The sequence below is a fragment of the Prionailurus bengalensis genome, chromosome D3, assembly GCF_016509475.1.
Source record: "Prionailurus bengalensis isolate Pbe53 chromosome D3, Fcat_Pben_1.1_paternal_pri, whole genome shotgun sequence".
Classification (NCBI taxonomy): Eukaryota; Metazoa; Chordata; class Mammalia; order Carnivora; family Felidae; genus Prionailurus; species Prionailurus bengalensis.
The window spans coordinates 68,822,464-68,843,290 of record NC_057356.1 but is presented as its reverse complement, the minus strand read 5'-3'; the positions used below and the strand labels follow the sequence as shown (position 1 = coordinate 68,843,290).

At 43.8% G+C, this 20,827-nt stretch overlaps 1 protein-coding gene across 4 annotated transcripts in view; it reads left to right on the top strand.

Annotated features, from left to right (window-relative positions):
• The window catches only part of DYM (dymeclin), a 359,762-nt gene that overhangs the window by 307,113 nt on the left and 31,822 nt on the right, over positions 1-20,827 (top strand). For all 4 annotated transcript variants that reach the window (XM_043558777.1, XM_043558775.1, XM_043558776.1 and 1 more), the window contains one exon: positions 399-512. In XM_043558777.1, the coding sequence (XP_043414712.1) occupies positions 399-512 (114 nt within the window). The remainder of the gene's footprint in view (positions 1-398; positions 513-20,827) is intronic.

Here is a 20,827-nt window from a genome sequence, read left to right as displayed (position 1 = left end):
TGTTAGCTTCGGATTGCTTTCTCATTGGGCCTTTTTTTTTTTTTTTTTTTTGAGAGAGTTCCCGGTCAGTAAGCCTCAAAATTGACAGATTTTAAGCTTTAGCTCTCTCTCCCCACCTTCTGATGGGTGCCACCCTCTAAATGAAATATAAATAAATGCAAGGTGAGGCTGCACACTGAAAGAGCAGAACTCCAGAGGCTTGCTTAAGCCACAGCATGGGTCATCAGCCCGGAATATTCAGACGCTGGCTCTGACTCAGCCATCAAATGCTTTCAGAGAGGACCGTGTGCAGGAGAGCTAGAGGAGTAAGGCTGGGTCGCCTTTAGGAAATGGACCTACCACGTGAGGAAGGCAGCTTGTGCATCTCCTTGTTTAAGAAATAACACTTTACCTTCCAGGTGATCACCTTCTTCAGCTCAAGGTTGCTGCAAGCGGGAGCTGAGCTCTCCGTGGAACGGGTCCTGGAAATCATCAAGCAGGGAGCCGTCGCACTGCCCAAAGACAGGCTGAAGGTAAGATTGCTGAAGGACACGTGCACTTTTGTATCACTTGGTGTAAACATTGGTGTCCGGGCAGGCCCTACTCAGAGTCCTACCACTTGCCAGTACTTGGCTGGAAAAGGCTCTTTACTGCCTTCTCTACTCCATACTCGTACGCAGAACGGTGACGTAGAGGGGTTCCAACAGTTTTTTAAAAGAAAACCGCCAAAGAAGGACTGACACCTTCATACCACGCCATGCACTGTGAATAAAGAAGCCCCTTACTTTTTTAACCCACTGAAATGATTCAGTCTTACAAGTGTCAAGGGTTGACGGGAAGGCACTGCTGGTGGTGGTGACTCAGCACTGGGCCACACATAGTGTTCACTCAGTGCCCTGTGGCGTTCTGAGTGTCACGTGCCGTTAACTGCTTCGATCCTCAGAACCCCTGGAGTTGGGTAGTGTTTCGCCCGAACTTTTCAGATGGAGAAACTGAGGCACAGAGAGGTTACACAACTTACCCAAAACCACACAGCCAGAACACTGTGGAACTGGGAGGTTCATACTCACGCAGTGTGGCTCCAAAGTCCACGCTCAGAATCCCCACGCCATTCACTGCCTGCCTGCACATAGCTCTGGAAAGAGAAGCGTCTCTTGGAAGAGGTAGGGGAAATAGGGTATCTTACGAGGGCACTTAACGTTTGCGTGTTCCGCGTGTTTCCAAAGTGATCTCATGATGTGAAACTCATACCCTAAGACTAATTTTCTCCTTAAAAAAAAAAAAAAAGATATAAAGGGAGTATTTTGTGAACGTACAGCATTGTAACACATCTTAGCTTTAATGCTGCTTTTCAGGGTTTGCCTCATTGCCTCATTTTTCTAGAGCGCCCGTTCCTAAATTAACAACACGGCATCATAGTAGATGTTTGGCCGCCTTCATCATAGTGTTTTATCACAACCAGCTTCTGTTCCAGAGTTACTGTTTGGGGGGCTGTGTTTTTAACACTATCACAGAACCACTGCTTCTGAATGCTCGAGAGAGGTTGTTGTAGGATATGAAAATATTTTCAGTTATAACAACAGACTTTGTAAAATAATAGCACATTAGTCATCCTAACCACTTGCACAAGTTCCACCGAAAGTAAACAGCAGCGAGGTTTCTGTTTATCAGCTAAAATGGCACCACCATGTGGCAATAACATAGAAACTGGTTACAGGTCACCGGTCCCTCCAGCTTTGACTTGACTCTCTTCCTGACAGTTCTTTAAATGTAAGGAATTCATATCGTTTCTATTCTCACATAGAGTAAGACTTCGGAGGTTTGTTGTTTTTCGAGGGTGCGCGCGCGCGTGTGTGTGTGTGTGTGCGCGTGTGTGTGCGTGCGCACGTGCTGTTTCCAGTTTACCTGAACTACACCACGTGAACCGGTACGAAAACCCATGAAGATGGGAGTGGCTACCTACAGGACATGGTGGACCTTGGTGTCTCAGCTAAGTCAGTAGAGAAGAGGAGCCGTCAGGAGGCTGGAGGGAAAGGGTCACAGAAGTATCTGGAGGGGGATTTGAATGGGATCAAAGAGGGGGTACAGTGGAAGTAGTGGAAATGGGGCTAAGGAAATGGGGCTAAATGAAGACGGCAGAAGTGGAGCACGTCTTGGTGACAGCGTGGTCTGGCTCTGGCCATGAGTGAGGGACTGAAGTGCTGTGCCTGCGAATGGAAGTCAGTGCGGTTGAGCCAGTTAGTGAACTGGAAGCCAGGGATGGGCTGGTCATTCGCATAAGCTTCCTAGTCCCTCAGGGCGATGAGCCGTGGGTGGAGAGAAGGACTGTGAGCCAGATGCCTCGGTCAGTCAATGGCAGTAGGTGGCAGTGCACAGACGACAAGAAGCTGGTACCAGCCTCCTATGGGCAGACCCTTCTGCTTAAGGGTAGAGGAATAATAGCCAGGAGACAGTAATGAAAACAAAGAGGGCACCAGCCCCACCTCCAGACCCTGAAGTCTGGAATGTGAAAGAATGAGCAGCCTCTAACTTCCAAAGGCTCCAGGGGAATCGGAGTCCCAAGGGGAGAGAGCTGAGTTTCAGTTAAAGAAGAAGTAAGGAGGGCGCCTGGGTGGCTCAGTCAGGAAAGCGTCCGACTTCAGCTCAGGTCACGATCTTGTGGTTCACGAGTTCGAACCCCACATCGGGCTCTGTGCCGACAGCTCCGAGCCTGGAGCCTGCTTCCGATTCTGTGTCTCCCTCTCTTTCTACCCCTCTCCCGCTAGCGCTGAGTCTCTCTCTCTCCCCAAAATAAATAAACATTTTTTAAAAAGGAGGGGGGAGTAAGGAGGCAAGATTCCATGCAGGGACTGAGGATGTAGTGATACTTCACAGCCATGAAATAGGGGCTCCCAAGAGCACTGTGGGGTATGGGAGCAATGTGACCGAGTATCACATTAGTAACCCAGGCGGGGTGCAGACGCAGGTGAAGTTACAGTAGGGAACCTGTAAACCGCCTAAGGTGAGGAATAGAGGATGTGTAACCTGGAGAAGAGAAGACTTCAGGAAAAGGGCACGCACGCGTGCGTATGCTTTCGGGTTTCAACTGCTTTCGGGATTATTCTGTAGAAGAGGAGCTGAGCAGTTCACTGTCGGCCCTAGGACAGCCGGTAGAAACTGAACCGAGACAGGTGTTAGTTCAACGTAAGAAAATGTTTGCTGACAACTTAAGTTGTTCAGCGGTCCAGACGTGGCTCCAGGAAATCGCGAAGTACTCACAACTAAGTCTGGATGGTAAGCATAAGGGGAGTACCGGATGGCAGGGGCACTCAATCCATAACATAAGAAAAATGGCTGAAAGGATTTCTATTATAAAAAGTTACAGGGGCGCCTGGGTGGCTCAGTCAGTTAAGCATCCAACTCTTGATTTGGGTTCCGGTCCTGATCTCACGGTTCAGGAGTTGGAGCCCCGCGTTGGGCTCTGCACTGACATCGTGGAGCCTGCTTGGGATTCTCTCTCTCTCTCTCTCTCTCTCTCTCTGTCTATCCTCCTTTGCCCCTCCCCTACTCACACTCTTGCTTGCTCTCGCAAAATAAATAAATAAACTTAAAAAAAAATGTTTTCAAGTTACAAAGGATGATCCCAAAGATTTGCAGTTAACGGTCTGGACTTCTATCTTCCAAAATTCCGTGAAGAGTTTCTGTAGAGCGGTGCCCTAGTAACATCCTCCTCCTCTTGAAAATGACTTAGAGGTGAGCACCCTGCCGCTGCCAGATAAAGTCTGGAGTCCTGGGACGGGAACCCGACACCGCGCACATCTAGCCCCCAGCCGCTGTTCTCCATACTCCCCTTTCCCTGAGCAGTGATCCAGCCACCAGAACGATCTCTGTGCCTTCTGCGTCTTCCTTCCTGCACGTTCAGATTTGCTGACGCAGTTCTCTCTTCCCAGTGCACCGGCCCCTCAGCCCTTTGCTTCCCTCCTAAGCATTTTAAGGCCTTGCTGAGTTTGTGAACTGCTGTGAAACCTTTCCTTTTACTTCTCCTCCTACATATGCTTCCGTCCTCTAAATGCCCGCAGCATTTGCTGAGACTCCTGGTCTCTTCCACCCGGTACGTAGTTGTTCAAATGTTTTCTCTTTCCCACTCAACTCCAGCTTCCTTGAGGAGTCGCGTCTTGCTCATCTGTGTCCCCTTGATGCGTGCTTCAGTGCCTTATACATAGGAGCTACCCAATAAATCTGATGAGAGATGAGTGAAATTCCCACTTTACATGCTCTAAAGAGGAAACAGGGACTCGTTGGAATTCAAAGGTTCAGGAGTAACATTTTTTATCTCCAGACCTGCTTTTCGTATTTTTATTCTACCTTCCTCTTCACAACTTTAATTCATTTAACTCTTTCTCCGTGTATGTGTCAGGCACCGTACTAGACTGCAGGAAGATACAGCCTTGGACAAAACAGATAAAAATGGCTGCCTTCATAGATTTTATTTTTTGGTGGGGGAAATGGACAACCAGATAAATAAGTAAAATGTTTGCTATTCTAGGTAGCAGTAAATGGGAGGGAAAATACAGAAGAGGAGGAGAATACACAGCATTGGGAAGAAAGCAGTTTTGGATGGCATGGGCAGAATATTGTTGAATCAGTGCTGCTTTGCTGTTTTTGTTTTACATTTTCTTTTAAAATAATTTTAGACTTACCAGAAAAGTTGCAAAAACAGTAGGTATAGTTCATATAAGCCCTTCATCCAGGTTCCCCTAATGTTAACAACACATATAACTCAAGTACGATATCAAAACCAGAAAATTGGAGTGCTAGATGGTTCAGTCGGTTAAGTGTCTGACTTTGGCTCAGGTCGTCATCCCATGTTCCGTGGGTTGAAGCCCTGAACTGGGTTCTGTGCTGACAGCTCAGAGCCTGGAGCCTGCTTCAGATTCTGCGTCTCCCTCTCTCTCTGCCCCTCCCCCACTCGTCCTCTGTCTCTCTCTCTCTCTCTCTCTCTCAAAAATAACATTTGAAAAAAATTTTTAATTAAAAAAAAAAACCACAAAATTAACATGAGTTAACTATTACCTGAATTATAGACCTTATGTGAATATTACTATTTTTTTTCTCCTAGTGTCTTTATGCTGCTCCCCAGTCCTATCCAGATCCCACTTTGCATTTTGCTGTCATGTTTCCTTACTCTCCTCCAGTCTGTAAGCGTTCCTCAGTCTTCCCTTACCTTTCATGACCTTGACAGTATGGGTAGTGCTGCTCAGTTGTTTTGCAGAATGTCCCTCAGTTTGGGTTTTTCTCATGATTACATTGAAATTAACACATATTCTACCAACCTACGCATAGAAGTGATGTTGTGTCCTTCTCAGTGCATAGAATCAGGAGGTACCTGATGTTACCATGTCTCACTACTGATGATGGTTCTCCTTGATCATTTGGTTAATGTGGTGTCTACCAGATTTCTCCTGGAAAAAGTCACTGTTTTTCCCTTTATAACTGATGACTCTCTTAGGAGTGAGACTTTGCTAATATCCTGTTTCTCCTCACAACTTTTGCCACTGAATTTATCGTCCATCAGTGGATCTTATCTGCACAGTTATTACTGTGGTGTTTACCTAATGGTAATTTTGTATTTTGTTATAGAGTATAATTCAGTACTATCACTTACTTATTTTGTTGCTCAAATTGTTCTAGCTTTGGCCAGTGGGAGCTCCTCCGGGTTGGTTCCTGCATCCTCTGACATGCCCCTATCTTGTTTTGAGCACACCTTTACTTTTCTGGGGTGCAAGATGCCCAAGACTCATCTCATGTTTTTCCTACACCAGTCCTGGAATCAACCACTTCTCCAATGAGCTCTGGTTCCTTTCTTTTTTTATTTTTTTTTATTTTTAATAAATGGTATTCAGGGAGGGGCACCTGGGCGGCTCAGTTGGCTAACCGACCGACTTCGGCTCAGGTCATGATCTCACAGTTTGTGAGTTCGAACCCTGCGTCGGGCTCTGCGCTGACAGCTCAGAGCCTGGAGCCTACTTCAGATTCTGTGTCTCCCCCCCTCTCTACCCCTCCCGTGCTCACGCTCTGTGTCTCTCTGTCTCTCAATAATAAATAAATGTTAAAAAAAATTAAAATTAAAAAAAATTAATGGTATTCAGGAAACAAGACCTCAGCACTAGGCAACCTTCTTCTTAGAACTTTATGTACCCTTCTACTCGTTCTGTCTTTCCCCATCTCCTTTCTGTTCTGTGGACAGCCAGTACTTCCTCACTCTGCTATCATACCAGATATTTTTCTTCTTTTATATCCCTCCCTTGCGATAAACCTTAGCTCCTTTCTTTCAGATTATTGCTCACTAATTGTGTCTTTAGTCCATTTCTTTCCTACCCATTCCAATCCCAGACTTTATTTTTCAATTCCTTTGGCGAATGCCCCTGGCCCAAGAGCCCCTCCATGGACCATAGCAGGTACTGAAAGCTAATTAGTTCACTCTAGTACTGAATTTAAAGCAAAATGAATTGCAGCATGCAGGCTATATGTTTGAATGTTAGTATGTTGTGCATTCATTATACTGTGTTCAGAAAGAAAGTGTTCTCTATATTTGAGACAGTAACATATAACTGAAAATATGACTCTTCGTTTTTCAGGATTATGGTTAAAGAGAGATTAATTAGTCTGTAGGAGGTCCCAAGCCATTTAACTCTTATTTAGAGCAAGATCCTATGGAGACCAAGATCGTGGATAAATCCCTTAGATGCCGGTTCGCTTTTTTCCGAAACATAGCAAGAAAGTGTACTCCTGACTCCAGATTTCCATCTCGCTCTGTGGTTGCAAGAGGGACAGATGAGGGAAGAGGGATGATTTAGTTTGAAAAAAAAAAAAAAAAAAAAAGACAAGAAAGCAAGCCATCCCCAGTACTAGAAAAGAAACTAAAGTTATATTTATTCACAGATGGTGAGTCATCCTCAGTTGGTTTAAATGATAGCACATTATTACCACAGATGTTACCAGAAAAAAAGGCTGTTTATCTTTATAATCAAGCCTTATCTCAATTATTTTAATCATCTTTTTGGATTGAGTGTTTATAATAAAACGAATCACTTAAAACCTCTAGAGTTTAATTCATAGAACACTGCTGTATCTAGAGTTGATTGAAAATTCAAGCTGTGTGTTGAATAATATTTGTATTATACCACATGACAGCACATTATTGCCTTTTGGCTGGTTTGCTACTATATACTGATAAAATAATTGTTGGGCCCGTAATAATAGCTTTGTGTGCAAGATTGATGTAAAAGAGGTTGTTTTAAATTGGAAATGCTGTTGTAATAAGGTCTTTCTGAAAGTGTGGGATAGTGTGCAGTTATTGATTTGTTCTTTTCCTAAAATATAAATTAAACATCAAGAAAATTCGGAGTTCTTTCCAACGACCCTTTGGGTTGTTAAGAGGAACACAAGGCTCCTTGCTCCTGAGAAATAATCAGCTAGTGTCAGCTGAAGATGAGCCAAAAGGTTTTGAAGTTTTCCTTGCATTATAGGACTGAAGCCAAATTTGTAGAGGAGTTATTCTTCCAATTTTGGGCAAGTAAACATTAAGATCTGGAAGCCCATGGCATAGTAATTGACTTTCAACCAAATAAAATATTTTTCAATCAAATGTTATTTGACATAGCCTTCTAAAATATTTGTGTAATATCCTGTGTGGGAACATATACTCTTTGGATAAATCTGTCTATATAGTTAAACAACTTGGCTGTTCAGAGTAAATAGTATTAATGTCATTCTAAACATCCTCTTCTTACTGGTATTCCGTGAAGTCTGGGAAAGGCAATACCAGGTAATTAGTTTTTTCAGACTCTCCTGCATAAACAGAGACCTAAAGAACAGGCTCTGAAATTCTAAGTTGCTTATTTCTCCTTTAGGGGTTGGAAGGAAATCAATAAAGTTAGTGTGTCCTCCAGGAGCTGAGTTCGAAGCCACAGCTCAAAGTTCGCACTGTCTGCGTCCGCAACAGGGTCTGTTCGGACTCCCAAGAGCGATCCGAGCGAGCGTCATGACAATGGGTCAGAACGCATCCAGGCCTGTGCGGATTCTCCTACCACTACCACACCACCTCATATTCAACTGCCTAAAGTCCCCCAGGTTCCCTCTTTTCTTTGATCCCGTGAATAATCTGTAATTTGAAAACTAAGATACCATATCTAGCGTTTGAAAATTAGGCCCTGATTTTCAGCGGGAATTAACCAGAAGATAGCTTCCCTTTTAGGATAAAGAGGAAGCTACGGAATAATACAAGTCACTGACAATTAACTAAACGTCTCCTCTCATTCACTTGATAAAGCATAGGAATTAAAGGCGGGTAGCCAGTTGCACACTAAATTATTTTTAAAGCCTTTATTTTATATTCACTTTTTAGAATATTCTGTTGTTAGTCATGTAAAGAGAAATCTAGTTAACTGAAATTTCAAGAATATTTTCATAGCTTCTTAATACTGACTTGCTTAAAAACTTCCCCCTCTCTCCTACCGGGAGTCTCTCCCCATCCCCACCCCAAGTGTCTGCCAGCTCTGTGTCCCCAGAGCTGATTCCTGAGTGCCACCCTGGCGTGCCCACCTGCTGTTGGTGGCCTGCCTCCAGGTCCCATAGAAACTCTCGTCAGCAGGTCTGCAACCACGCTCCCCTGTGTCCTTGTGGATTTCTTCCCGTGGAAATGTGACCAGCCGACATCCTCTCTAACTCAAAAGTGCCACCAGTTCTGTGAATTCTAGTTACTTCCCAAATCTCTCCTTTCCCTCCACATTCCCATCCCACCCACCCGCCCCCCCGTAGCCAGGGGAGTCTCCTGTGCCCACTCTCCTGTGGCCAGCACGCGGGGCCCGGCAGAGCCTCGCTCTCGACCCTGGGTCCCTTTTGCCTATGGATCCTGGGCTCCAGGCTGCTGGCCCACCTCCACGAGGTCGGCATTGTCTCGGTCTGTGCCTGCCTCCTGCTGCTCCTGCCTCCTGCCTCCTTTCCTAACGCCCCCTCCCAGCTGCGTGTCTTTCTTCGGATGCACTCCTCATGCCTCAAGTCCCAGGGCAGGCTTTCCCTTTCCCGAGCGGCCCACCCCGGTTCACCCAGGCAGCCCAGTCACGGCAGAAATGAACTTTTCCACCCCGCCTCTTGATTTCCTTCTAGCTCTCCTCTCTGCCAAAATACTGATTTCTCCTTTGCTCCTTCAGCTCTCCTTACCCATTTCGCAGCATTAGAGCGAGACATCAAAAGGACTTACTCTCACCCAGTGCAAAGTGAGGGTTGTCTCCATGGCCTGCTTTAGTGAGGACCCCTCGGCCCAGGCTTTGGGGTGCAGAATGGGAAGGTGGGGGCTGTGCCTGCCCTTAGCGCTAAGCTCTCCCAGCTGATTGGTTCCCCTGCGTTTTGTGCTGTTTCCACCACCTGTGTGCCTCTGTCCCCAAATTTACATCTCAGAATTTATTCATTCACTGTTCCTTTACTAGATTTTCATCATCCTCATTTGTAGTACATACAGCATACAAATAACACATTATAATTTTTAAATGTGTTTTGACTGTTTATTCCGTCTGCAGCTAGTCCACTTTAAACACGACATGGCCAGAGCATTGGTGGGCAGATACAGGTGCAGACGACACCAACCCTGTCCTCAAAACTACGTGTCCCGTTTCAGGAGAGAAAGGCGCAGCTCGCAAAGACCGTGCACAGAGCAGGGCAATCAGTGCTGCACGTCAAATGAACAGCATAGAAGTTCAGTTCTGAGGGAGGTCAGAGCAGGAAAAGGGGACGTCGCTGGGAAGGTTTTAAGGAGAAACCTGGCCTTGATCTTTTCTGTCTTAAAGGGGTGGTGAGGGTTCCATGGGCTGAGATGAGAAAGAAATCCAGGCAGAGGAAATGTATGGGTGAGTGAAAGCGAACACCCAAGGCAAGTTCAGCTTTGTGTCCCACTGAAAACATAAGATTTCTCATAATTCCTACGACCAGATTAATGTGGCTGGTATTATTTAGTGACACACTAATGTCATTAGACTGGCGGCTTTCAAATTTTTTTGACTGCATCTTACACACATTTCTATACAACCGAAACAAAACTTTCATAAAAGAGAAACATTTCATTTGTCCTTAGTAAATGTGATGAGCACTGATATTTCCTATTTCTTTCCTCTTTTTTAATTGCCAGGCAGACCCATTAAATCAATTTAATAGTCCACTATGATTTAGTAACTCAGTTTTTGAAATAAGCATTAGATCATTTTTTTTTTTTTAAGTTTATCTTATCTACTTAGCATGCATGCAAGCAGGGCAGGAGCAGAGAGAGGGAGAGAGAGAATCCCAAGCGGGCTCTGGGCTGTCAGCACAGAGCCCGACTCAGGGCTCCATCCCATGAACCACAAGATCATGACCTGAGCCAAAGTCGAGTTCAGTGCTTCACCAACTGAACCACCCAGGCGCCCCTAGAATGTTGGTTTTCAAGGCATAGCCCTTGTGCCAGCAGCATCCGCATCCCATAGGAACTTGTTAGAAATGCACATTCTCGGGCCCCCAGAATTCCTGAAGTCGAAGCTCCGGGGCTGGGACCCAGCTGTCTGCGTTTTAACAAGCCCCAAAGGTGGTGTCTGATGTTAGTTCAAGTTTGAAAAGCACAGCAATGGCTAATTCCCCCCAGCACACCAGCAGCTCTCTACTCTTAGGGCCTTTGTACTGGTTTCTCTTGCCTGCTTCAACTGCTGTCCCCGATGTCTGCATACCCCCTTGGTGTATTCGCTCGCCCAAGCACCTGATGCCTGACTCCCTGAGGCCTACCCTGACCTCTGGTTTCAATGTTCACACTCCCTGTCCCCCAATTCTGTATTTTTTTTCTTGCTTCACATTATTTATCATGTTAACATACTGTGTGCTTATTTATTATTCTTCTCCCAGGAAATGGAAGCTCCAGAAGGTCAGGGACCTTCACGTTTTGTTAATTTGAAGAGTCTGAAACTCTATTGGCACATCAGGGCACTTCCATATTTGCCGAATGGAAGGGAGGCAGGCAGAAAAGGGGGTCTGTTGACCACGGGGTGGTGGTCTGAGATTCTGCTTCCGATTAACATGCTGCTTTGGAGAACAGCTCTCCATAGACTTCTTGCAGGGTCCACTTTCGTGCCAAAACACCATCGCAGAACAAAGGTCAAAGCAGAAGTCCTGGTCACCTTGTTGGAATAGTTCCATTTTTTAAGCCTATAATATTATTCCACACTGTGTATTCTGAGAGCTTCAAAACCCTGATCTGACCTCCACTTGAGTGCACCCATCAACAGGATACTGCCTCTGCAGATTGACCTCCCTAAATTTTTAATAGTATCTCTTCTTGCCTCCTGGCTTGCACTGATTTCATTATCGTTCAAGCAGAGGAAACTATTCAGATAAGCGACCTCATTCTATTTCTGAATCTTTCTTGGAAAGGGAAGAGCGCGATGGAGCTACTGGGCTCAAGTGAAAAATACGGAGCCAGTGTCTGCTTCTTTCTGCCTGATTTTTCTCTTCCTCGGGATGTGTAGAGCATGCACGTTCTCAGGTTCTGACAAACACCGAGAATAAGTCACTTGCGTTCGGACAGGGAAATTTGAGCTCCTGTGCCCAGCACCGTCCCACCGGCCAACAGTTGGCCTTTTCCTGAGAGTCAGTCTGCTACTAGCTTGTAACTACTTTAATTGTTCCAGTGGCCGCGTTTGACTTCTTGACTTAATTTTTTTTTTTTTGTACTTTGTTCTCTCTTCTTTTTGGAATATTATCAATCCCTTTTCACTTTTGGGTGGATTCTAGGAAGCGCTAAGTGTAAAAGGTACAGGTCTGGGCTGGACTTCCATCCTGAAAAAAGGAACACTGGCTACATTCCTACCGAAATTTCCCTAAACCCAGAATGATCTCTGCAAAAGTTTAAAAGTCAGAGTGGCTCTCCCTCCTTGATTTGATCAAGGCTCAAGCTCCTTGATTTCCTGCCCGGGAAAGACAAGCATCAAGTCTTACTCATAAGTTACTTTTGTCTGTCATGGAACAATAAACACAAGATCATTAGTGGTTCAGGAGACCTCTGGATAATGCTGGCAGCTGATTCTTAAGACCCTTCAATCCCCGCGTGAGGACTGTCTTAGGAAATACACGGTCTCAAGTGCACATGCACGCACACACTCCCCAACACACACACGTGCAGGATGTTGTTCTAGCTTTTCAAGTCACCGGTCTGCAAGTGGAAAGTCTTAGCCAAGGAGAGTCATCCCCTCAGTAGAATCCCTCAGAGCAGTTTTTCAGGGCAAGACTGTAGGAAGCACAAGAGAACTTGTGGCTGTTAGAAGCCTGTCTGTATGGGTGTTATGTAAGAACAAATCTGCCGTTGCATTGATCCGTGTGTCCGTTTTTGTGCCAGTTACCATACTGTCTTAATGATTACAGCTCCGTAATACGTCTGTCTCTCCTCCCATCAACTTGAGGGTTCCAGGAGTGCACACAGTCACATAGAGCACTGTTTCCAAATGCAGATTTCTGGGTCTCACCTCAAATTCTGACTCCGTGGTTTGGTGATGAATTTGGGAACCTGTCACTTTAAATGGTTCCCTGAGTGGTCCAGATGATTTACTAGATTGAAGAACCGCTATCATATGGCCTGGTTTCCTCCAAATCCCAGCCCGCATGAAGACTAAGGCCATGATGGTGAGGGTTACCAGGTAGCCTTGGTGGGATCAGAGCAGTTTTATCTTCCTTTCCTATAAAACACTGAGAACTCTTCCATGATAAACCGTAAAATAGAAGATTTGTTTTACATGTAACCCCGATAGAAGATACCACAGTTACTTTATAAACTAGACAAACAGTCGCCAAAAATTAAAGTCCGTGTCTTTTAAAATGTTGCGTATCTGTTCCTCGGTCTGACATAAATATCCCTCTTTTGGCTCTTTTTCCTTTGTTGTTTATTATCTGGTTCCGTTTATTGAGCACTTGCTCTGTGCCAGGTCCTCAGCGAGGTATTTCTGTATAAGCGTTTTTATTCAGTCTTCCTGACAACTGTGAGAAATACGAAGGTAATTTACATTTTGCAAGTGAGGGAACAGACTAAAGAGAATCTAATGCTTTGTCCACATTCATTTCAGTTCATCTTCTCTTTGAGCCATGAATTTCCGTTCTTCTTTCTTTTAAACCTTAAATTTTTGTCTCCTAATTCACAACCCTATTTGCCTATTAGATCAGTTTGTTTAACCTAAAGCATGCATAATACACCTAGTTAAGTTCTTGGCTTCAACAGTATCTTACTCAGGGTTGTAGAATGACCTTAAAATGTTTGAAATTAGACTTCTTGCTACTTTATGGAGTACTCAAACATACATGGAGTGTTTTCTCATACATAGTATTGAAATTGCACTAAACATGCAAAAGCTTCATGTCATACTAACTTTTAGAATAGCCATTCTTGATCCATAGTCTAACTCATGATATTTAATGTCTTACATTAGTTTTGTTTCATTAAACATATGGTACATTTGTAAGCAGTTGATAGGATTTTTTTCCCTTCCTTGTGATGAATGAGAAAGAAATCAAACCTAGTTTTTACTCTGTGATCCCAGAGTATAAAACTTTAGTCTTTGTTTTCATTACATCTCACGTATAGTCATGAAAACTAGAACACATAATTGAAAAGTGATAAAAGGGGCGCCTGGGTGGCGCAGTTGGTTAAGCGTCCGACTTCAGCCAGGTCACGATCTCGCGGTCTGTGAGTTCGAGCCCCGCGTCGGGCTCTGGGCTGATGGCTCAGAGCCTGGAGCCTGTTTCCGATTCTGTGTCTCCCTCTCTCTCTGCCCCTCCCCCGTTCATGCTCTGTCTCTCTCTGTCCCAAAAATAAATAAACGTTGAAAAGTGATAAAAATCTGATTTTTCTGTAGGCAGAGAATTTTGCCCACTTCTCTAAACCACGATTTCTAGTGACCAAGGAAGGGACACACACACGTTTGCCATGCAAAGGCAGCAGTGGAAAATGCTGATACTCTTCCACTGAAAAGGAAACGTGAATGTGTATGGTTTTATCTTTAAATCTCTGCTATCGGTTTTGATAGAATTACTTTCTTTGGTAGAGGCAGAAATGTGTGATTCACAGACTAACATTTCTTAAGGAGAGATTCGACTCTGGTGGTTAAAAAAATTGAACCAGTTATTATTGTTCATCTGTCCCAGTCTTGACTTTTCCGTTAGGTTGACCAGAATTACTGAGATTGTTCCGTTGCCTTTAGAGCTACTGTTCAAGTCATTCGCTCTAATCCTTACAAAGTGTTTTGTAATGTAATTTATGACCAAAAAGAAAAGCTCCCTGATCATTACAAAATTATTTCTTTTTATTGGATAATAAGTGAAAGAATGAATTGTTTCTGAAAAAAGGATGACTAACGAATTATAGTAATTTGTTCTGTGGGTTCTCCTTATTAGTACTCTCAAGCCAGAGAAAAAATAGAATGTTGTTAAGTGAAAGAATAAGAACACTAAATCATTGTGTTTGGTTCTGGTGATTTCTTAAAGAGATGTTCTTACTTGAGCATACACATCCCAAAAGTTTCTGAAAATTTCAAGGTGATAAAAGACTTTTTAAAGAAAGCAAAGTCCACTAACTGTAATCCCTGACGTGTAGCAGAATTGGTTTGTTTGGAGGACCAAAACTACTTTCTTCGCGGTGGCTTTCATTTCTGGGGCACGCTGGAAAGAGCAGTGATTGGTCCATAAGTAATCACACTGAGGACGCTGGTAAGCATCTGGCCATACTCGCTAAAGTTTCTCTGTGCCGCATCCGTTAGTTTTAGAGGGCTCAAGGCCACGAAAGCCTGGTTCTGTGAAGAACATGAATACTGTCAATGCCGATCAGCGACTGGGGATAACTAAGGAACTGATGAAACAATTTGTTTTCCTGGCAATTCCCCACATCCAGGTTCCTTACAGGATTCTCGCCTGAGAGCTCTGAGGGCAGCAGGAAGTACCTCAGGCACTGCATGATAATTGCAAGCAACTGAGTCCATTTTGAAAACTTAGAAGGTCTTCATAGCAAGCACAGCTAAATTTACGAACTTGGACAGATATTTCAGGGGGTTCCTAATCTCTGACCAATATAGTGCCGATTACTAGACTACGAAGATCACTACCAGTATGCCCCTCTTAAAAGAATCAGATATACAGAGACTCCAACATTAAAAAAAAAAAAAAATGATAAAATATCGGCTAGTTATTTGTGTCCAGAAAGGACCTGTGCTCATCACAAAGATTTTTCCCGTGCCCTTTCAAACAGAAATGACCTTGTGATGTTTAAAATTGGGACACAGTTTTTAAAAAACACTTAAAGTTGGCTTTTCTTTGGTATTAAGTTAAACCTGTGTTTGCTATCAAATTATATTATTGCTCACTAGTCTTAGTGAGATTGGAAGGAACATGTTTTATACCCATTTTCAGAAGAATTTTGAGTCATAAGAATAATAACTGGTTCGTGGTCATGCCTCATGTGCAAATGTAGTCAAGGTTCCATTTCCTAATAAAGCCACCCCCCTTCTTTTTAAACTGTGAACAGCATCCTTATATAGATGACTACATAAGCTATAGATGTGTGCTATGAAAGAATAATTATAAAGTGACTATCCATGCATTCACTGTTCAGATCGAGACATGGAGCATTGCCAACAGCCCAGAAATGCCTAGAAATAAACGCTGTCCTGACTTTGGAGGTGACCATCTGATTCTTCCTCATAATTTTACCATCCATGTGTATATGCCCAAACGACCTGGTTTTCCGTTTTTGAACTTTTCGCAGACGGAATCACGCAGTTTATTTTTCTTTGCACCTTCCTTCTTTCGCTCAGCATCGTTTATGAGAGACGTTTTTGTTGCTACATGAAGTTTGTTCCTTTCCGCTGATGTATTAATATCGCATTGTGTAAATAGTCCATGGTTTATCCATTCTACCGCTGGTAGACATGCAGATGATTTCCAATTTTAAGCTACCAAAAAAAAGTTCCCGTGCTATCTTGTATACAAATGTGTATATATATTTTCATCTCTCATTTCATTCTTAGTCCTTTGCCATGCTATGTTTATGTCTCCCGATGGCATCTAGCATAATACACTGCCTTGCACAGAATAGCCACTCATCAGATGTGGCTGAATGAATTAAGATAGCTCGGTTGAAAATCAGCTTGAGGACACCTGCTTCTAGGTGTCATAGACTAAGACCCCACATGACACCCCCTACAGAAATAGCTAGAAAGCCTGGACAAATAACACAACATACAGCTGTATTTTAGGCACTAGAGAGTGAATAGAAGCAAACAGATTCCAACAGGAGTTCTTGCCTATTTAGAGGAGGGAGATTGGAAGGTAGAGAAGTTTTGTGTCCTTGGCTTTTATAGCCTGGGGCTAATAAGCACTGCCCCGTGTAGTTTACTCCACGGTGGTGAGAGGTTCACATGGAAATACTTGGTTTTCCTGGCCTGAGGAACCACAGAAGTGAAGCTGGGAAAGCCTGAGTGCTGAGGAGACTAGAGGAACCCCAGAAGGGAAGGAGCCCGAGGGGCAATCCCCAAAGTGTGTCTGTCCCCATCGGTGAGTGATCCCTGAACCGTATGTGGGAAAGAGACTCCCAGCACTTCAGCCAAAGACCAGAAGTCTGAGGGAAGACCAGATTTGCCACCCTGAAGAAAGAGAGGAGTGCACAGATCAGAAGACCCTGGCGGAGAGTACTTTCACTTGGAGGTGGGGGGATAACAAACTGACCTCCTTGTCCCCCTGAGGCTTTTAGCCTGGGGCTAACTGCAGTGGCAGGCACACACCTAGCAGAAACAGGGCGGGGCGTGAGGGGAGAGTTGTAACCTTTCTGGCCTAGAGAACCAGAAAAGAGAGGCAGAGAATCTATGAAGTCTGAAAATCGTGAAGGAATCCCAGGAGAAAAGGGGATCCTAAAATGTGTCTCCCCACACCTCTGAAATACGTGTGAACCACACGTCTAAGGACCAGACTTTAAGCAGCTCAGCCAAAGGCAAAAGATCTGAACAAGAGACTAGAGTGCGACACCAAATCCAAGGTTCGCAGGTCAAGGCCAGACAAGAATCTACACAACTTAATATTATTCAGGATGCAATCCAAAATACCCCAACATCCAAGGAACCAAGAAAGTGGAACACATTCTCTAAACAAAAGAAAATCAATCGAATTCAACCCCAAGATGAACCAGATGTCGGAACTAGCAGATAAGGATTTTAAAGCAGTCACTATAACTCTCCTCAGTGTTTTTATTGCATAAAACATGTTTTCAATGCATGAAAATCTCAGCAGAAAAACGAAAAGTCTCAGCTGAGAAATAGAAACAATAAAAAAGAACGAAGGGGCAGGGGCACCTGGGCGGCTCAGTCGGTTGAGCATCCGATTTCGGCTCATGATCCCACGGTTTGTGCGTTCAAGCCCCGCGTTGGGCACGGTGCTGACAGCTCGAAGCCTGGAGGCTGCTTCGGATTCTGTGTCTCCCTCTCTCTCTGTCCCTCCCTTGCTCACGCTCAGTCTCTCTCTGTCTCAAAACTAAATAAACATTAAAAAAAAAAAAAGAAGAAGAAGAAGAAGAACCAAGGGGGGAAAAGGAAAAGACAGAAATGTGCAAATGCCAGATGCTAGCACCAAGCAGAATAAACGCAGAATGCCACATCAAGGCATGCTATTGTCAGAAGTACCGAAAGCCAGTGATAAAGAACAAGAGAAAAATGTCATAGTACGTGCAGGAGCACAACAGTCCAGTTAATGTATCACTTCTTGTTAGAAACCATATCGTCTTAAAGAGAACAGAACAAGATTTCCAAAGTATGAAAGAAAAAACAATTGTCAGCTCAGAATGCTATATCCAGTGACAAGATCATTTAGGAATGGAAATGAAATAAAGACATCATCAAGTAAAAGAAAACCAACAGAACTCGCTGCCGGCACACTTGCATTATAAAAAGTGCTAAGGAAGTTCTTTCGGCTGAATGGAAATGATCCCAGACGGAAACTCAGATTTGGAGGAAAGAAGGAGTGTTTACCGGAAGGGGCAATATATCTGGGTAAATGCCAGTGATAGCATAAAGGTTAGGAGAGGATGGAATGGCCCTCCTGTGCGTTCTGTATTTTACATGAAGTAGTAAATTGTTGTCTGTAAGTTGACTGTGAAAAGGTAGACGTGTTTATTGTAATCTCGAGGGCAGCCACTATAAAAAATAATACAAAAATGAATAGCCAGAAAGCCAGCAGGAAAACAGAAATATAAAAAATATTCAAATGATTCTTGCCTCCCCCATCAGGCAGGAAAGGAAGAACAAAGGAACAAATAGAAAACGGAAAAGAAGGTGGCGGACCCCACACCCAGTCACATCAAAAATTATATAAAATACTCATTCGCTAAACACTCATTAAAAGGCAGGGATTGCCAGAATGGAGAAAATAAGACCTAAATATATACAGTCTGCAAAGGAAGTGCTTTAACTTTAAAGATACAGATAGGCTGGGGATGGGGAGCCTGGGTGGCTCAGTTGATTAAGCGTCCAACTTCCTCTCAGGTCATGATCTCATGGTTCACGAGTTGAAGCCCTGCGTCAGGCTCTGTGCTGACAGCTCAGAGCTGGGAGCCTGCTTCAGATTCTGTATCTCCCTCTCTGCCCCTCCCCCCGTGTTCTCTCTCTCTCTCTCTCTCTCTCTCTCAAAATGAATAAACATTGAAAAAAAAAGATTTAAAGGTAACAGGCTGAAAGCAGATGACGAAATGACAAAGAGGTACCATGCAAACAGTAAGCATAAGGTTTAAGTGCCTATGTTAATATGAGAGAATACAGATTTCACATGAAAACCTAGGACAAAAGGGAGGAATATGTCATAATGGTCCAAAGGACAATTCAGTAGGAGGATATAAGCAATTGTAAATGAATAGGGACCAAAAACAGAGCATCAAAATCATGAAGCAGAAGATTGGCAGAATTAAAGGGAACATGAGACATTTCCACTATCATAGGGATTTTAACATCCCAATCTCAGTAGTTGGTAGAACAACCAGACAAAACAGAATCAACAAAGACACGGGAGATCTGGAAAATACTATGAGTCGATTTGACTTGATTGATATTCATGGAACATTTCACCTAACAGTGGCAGAATCCAGGTTCTTTTTGAATGCACATGGCACATTTAGACCAAGATTGACCATATTCTGAGCCCCAGAGCAAGCCTCAATAATTGTAAGAAGACTAGAATCATCAAAGTTAAATGTGATGATTAGAAATTAATAAAATGCCAGGGTGCCTGGGTGGCTCAGCTGGTTAAGTGTCCAACTCTTGGTTTGGGCTCAGGTCAGGATCCCATGATTTCGTGGGTTCGAGCTCCATGTCAGGCTCTGCAGTGATGGTTTGGAGCCTGTTTGGGATTCTGTCTCTCCCTCTCTGCCTCTCCCCTACTCACGCTCTGTCTCTCAAAATAAATAAATAAACTAAAAACAAACAATTAAAATTAAAGAAATTAACAAAATGCTTAAAAAGACAAAATTGTGACCAAAAGCAGATCAGTGGCTGCCTTGGGCCAAGGGGAGCAGGGTAAATGCAAAGGGGCAGGAGGGGCTTCTTAGTGTGATGGGACCAGGCAGTATCTTCATTGTGGCGATGCGTTGAGTGCATCCAAACAGCAAAACTTGGCGAATTGAACACTGAAATTACTCAATGTTATTGTATGATAATCTCAATAAACAAACAAGGAGGAAACAATCAGTTTGGTCATTTTCACCTAACAGATGCCAGAGTTCAATTCAAAAATTTAACTGAAGGGGGCACCTGGCTGGCTTGTCAGTGGAGCACCCAGCTCTTGATCCCCAGATTGTAAATTCGAGCCTCATGTTGGATGTAGAGATTATTTTAAAATAAAATCTTTTTTTTTAGATTATTTATTTATTTTGAGAAAGAAAGAGACAGCAAGAGAGGGGCAGACAGAGAGAAAGAGAGAGAAGGGATCCCAAGCAGACTCTGTGCCAGCAACAAGCCCCAACGTAGGGCTCGAACTTACAAACTGAGATCATGACCCGAGGCAAAACCAAGAGTCGGGTACTTAATGGACTGAGCCACCCAGGCACCCAAAATAAAATCTTTAAAAAAAAATTTTTTTAACTGGAGACCGGGAAAACATTGCCAAAAGGAAAAAGAGAAAAAGTACTTTTGTGACACTCCCTTGTCGTGCAAGGCACCGTGTGTTTCACCACTGGAGAAAAGAGCTAATTAATGGTTCTATCATTTCAAGAGTTCAGATCTTAGAAAAAGGAGCTTTCCGGGCTATGGTCCTACAGGGGACTCGAGCATTCTTTCTCCGTGTTCCTTCTCACACAGCCCAGGGCTCGCCCTTGTGCCAGAATAAAAGCTATTTAACACCTGCCCTCCAATACCGAGCTCCTCTAGGTGGAACGAGAGAAAGATTTTCCATCTAAGCGTATTATCTGCCAAAAAGTTATCGGGACTGGCAGCAGCGGTGTGTTCTGTGGCATCCATAGCCTGTCCGTGCCACTCCCAGGGAGATTTCTGGGAGTAACTGAAACCACGTTTGTTCGCTGCCTCCAGAGATTGTCTTAGAGTGGAATATACAACTCACTCCTTTCCAGGTTTCTTCGGGATGCGAACATTCTACCCTTTATGTTGTTCCTACATTCTTACGTGATAAGTCTTCATAGAAAAAGTCAACGGGCCCCGCAAAAATCATTCTGTGTGGCCCATGGTCCCAGAGCGTAGACAACACAGGGCTCATTATCACATTGGAGTGGTAAATTACTTGAACAATTACAATGTAATGTTTTACCAGAACACATGACAGTAGTTTA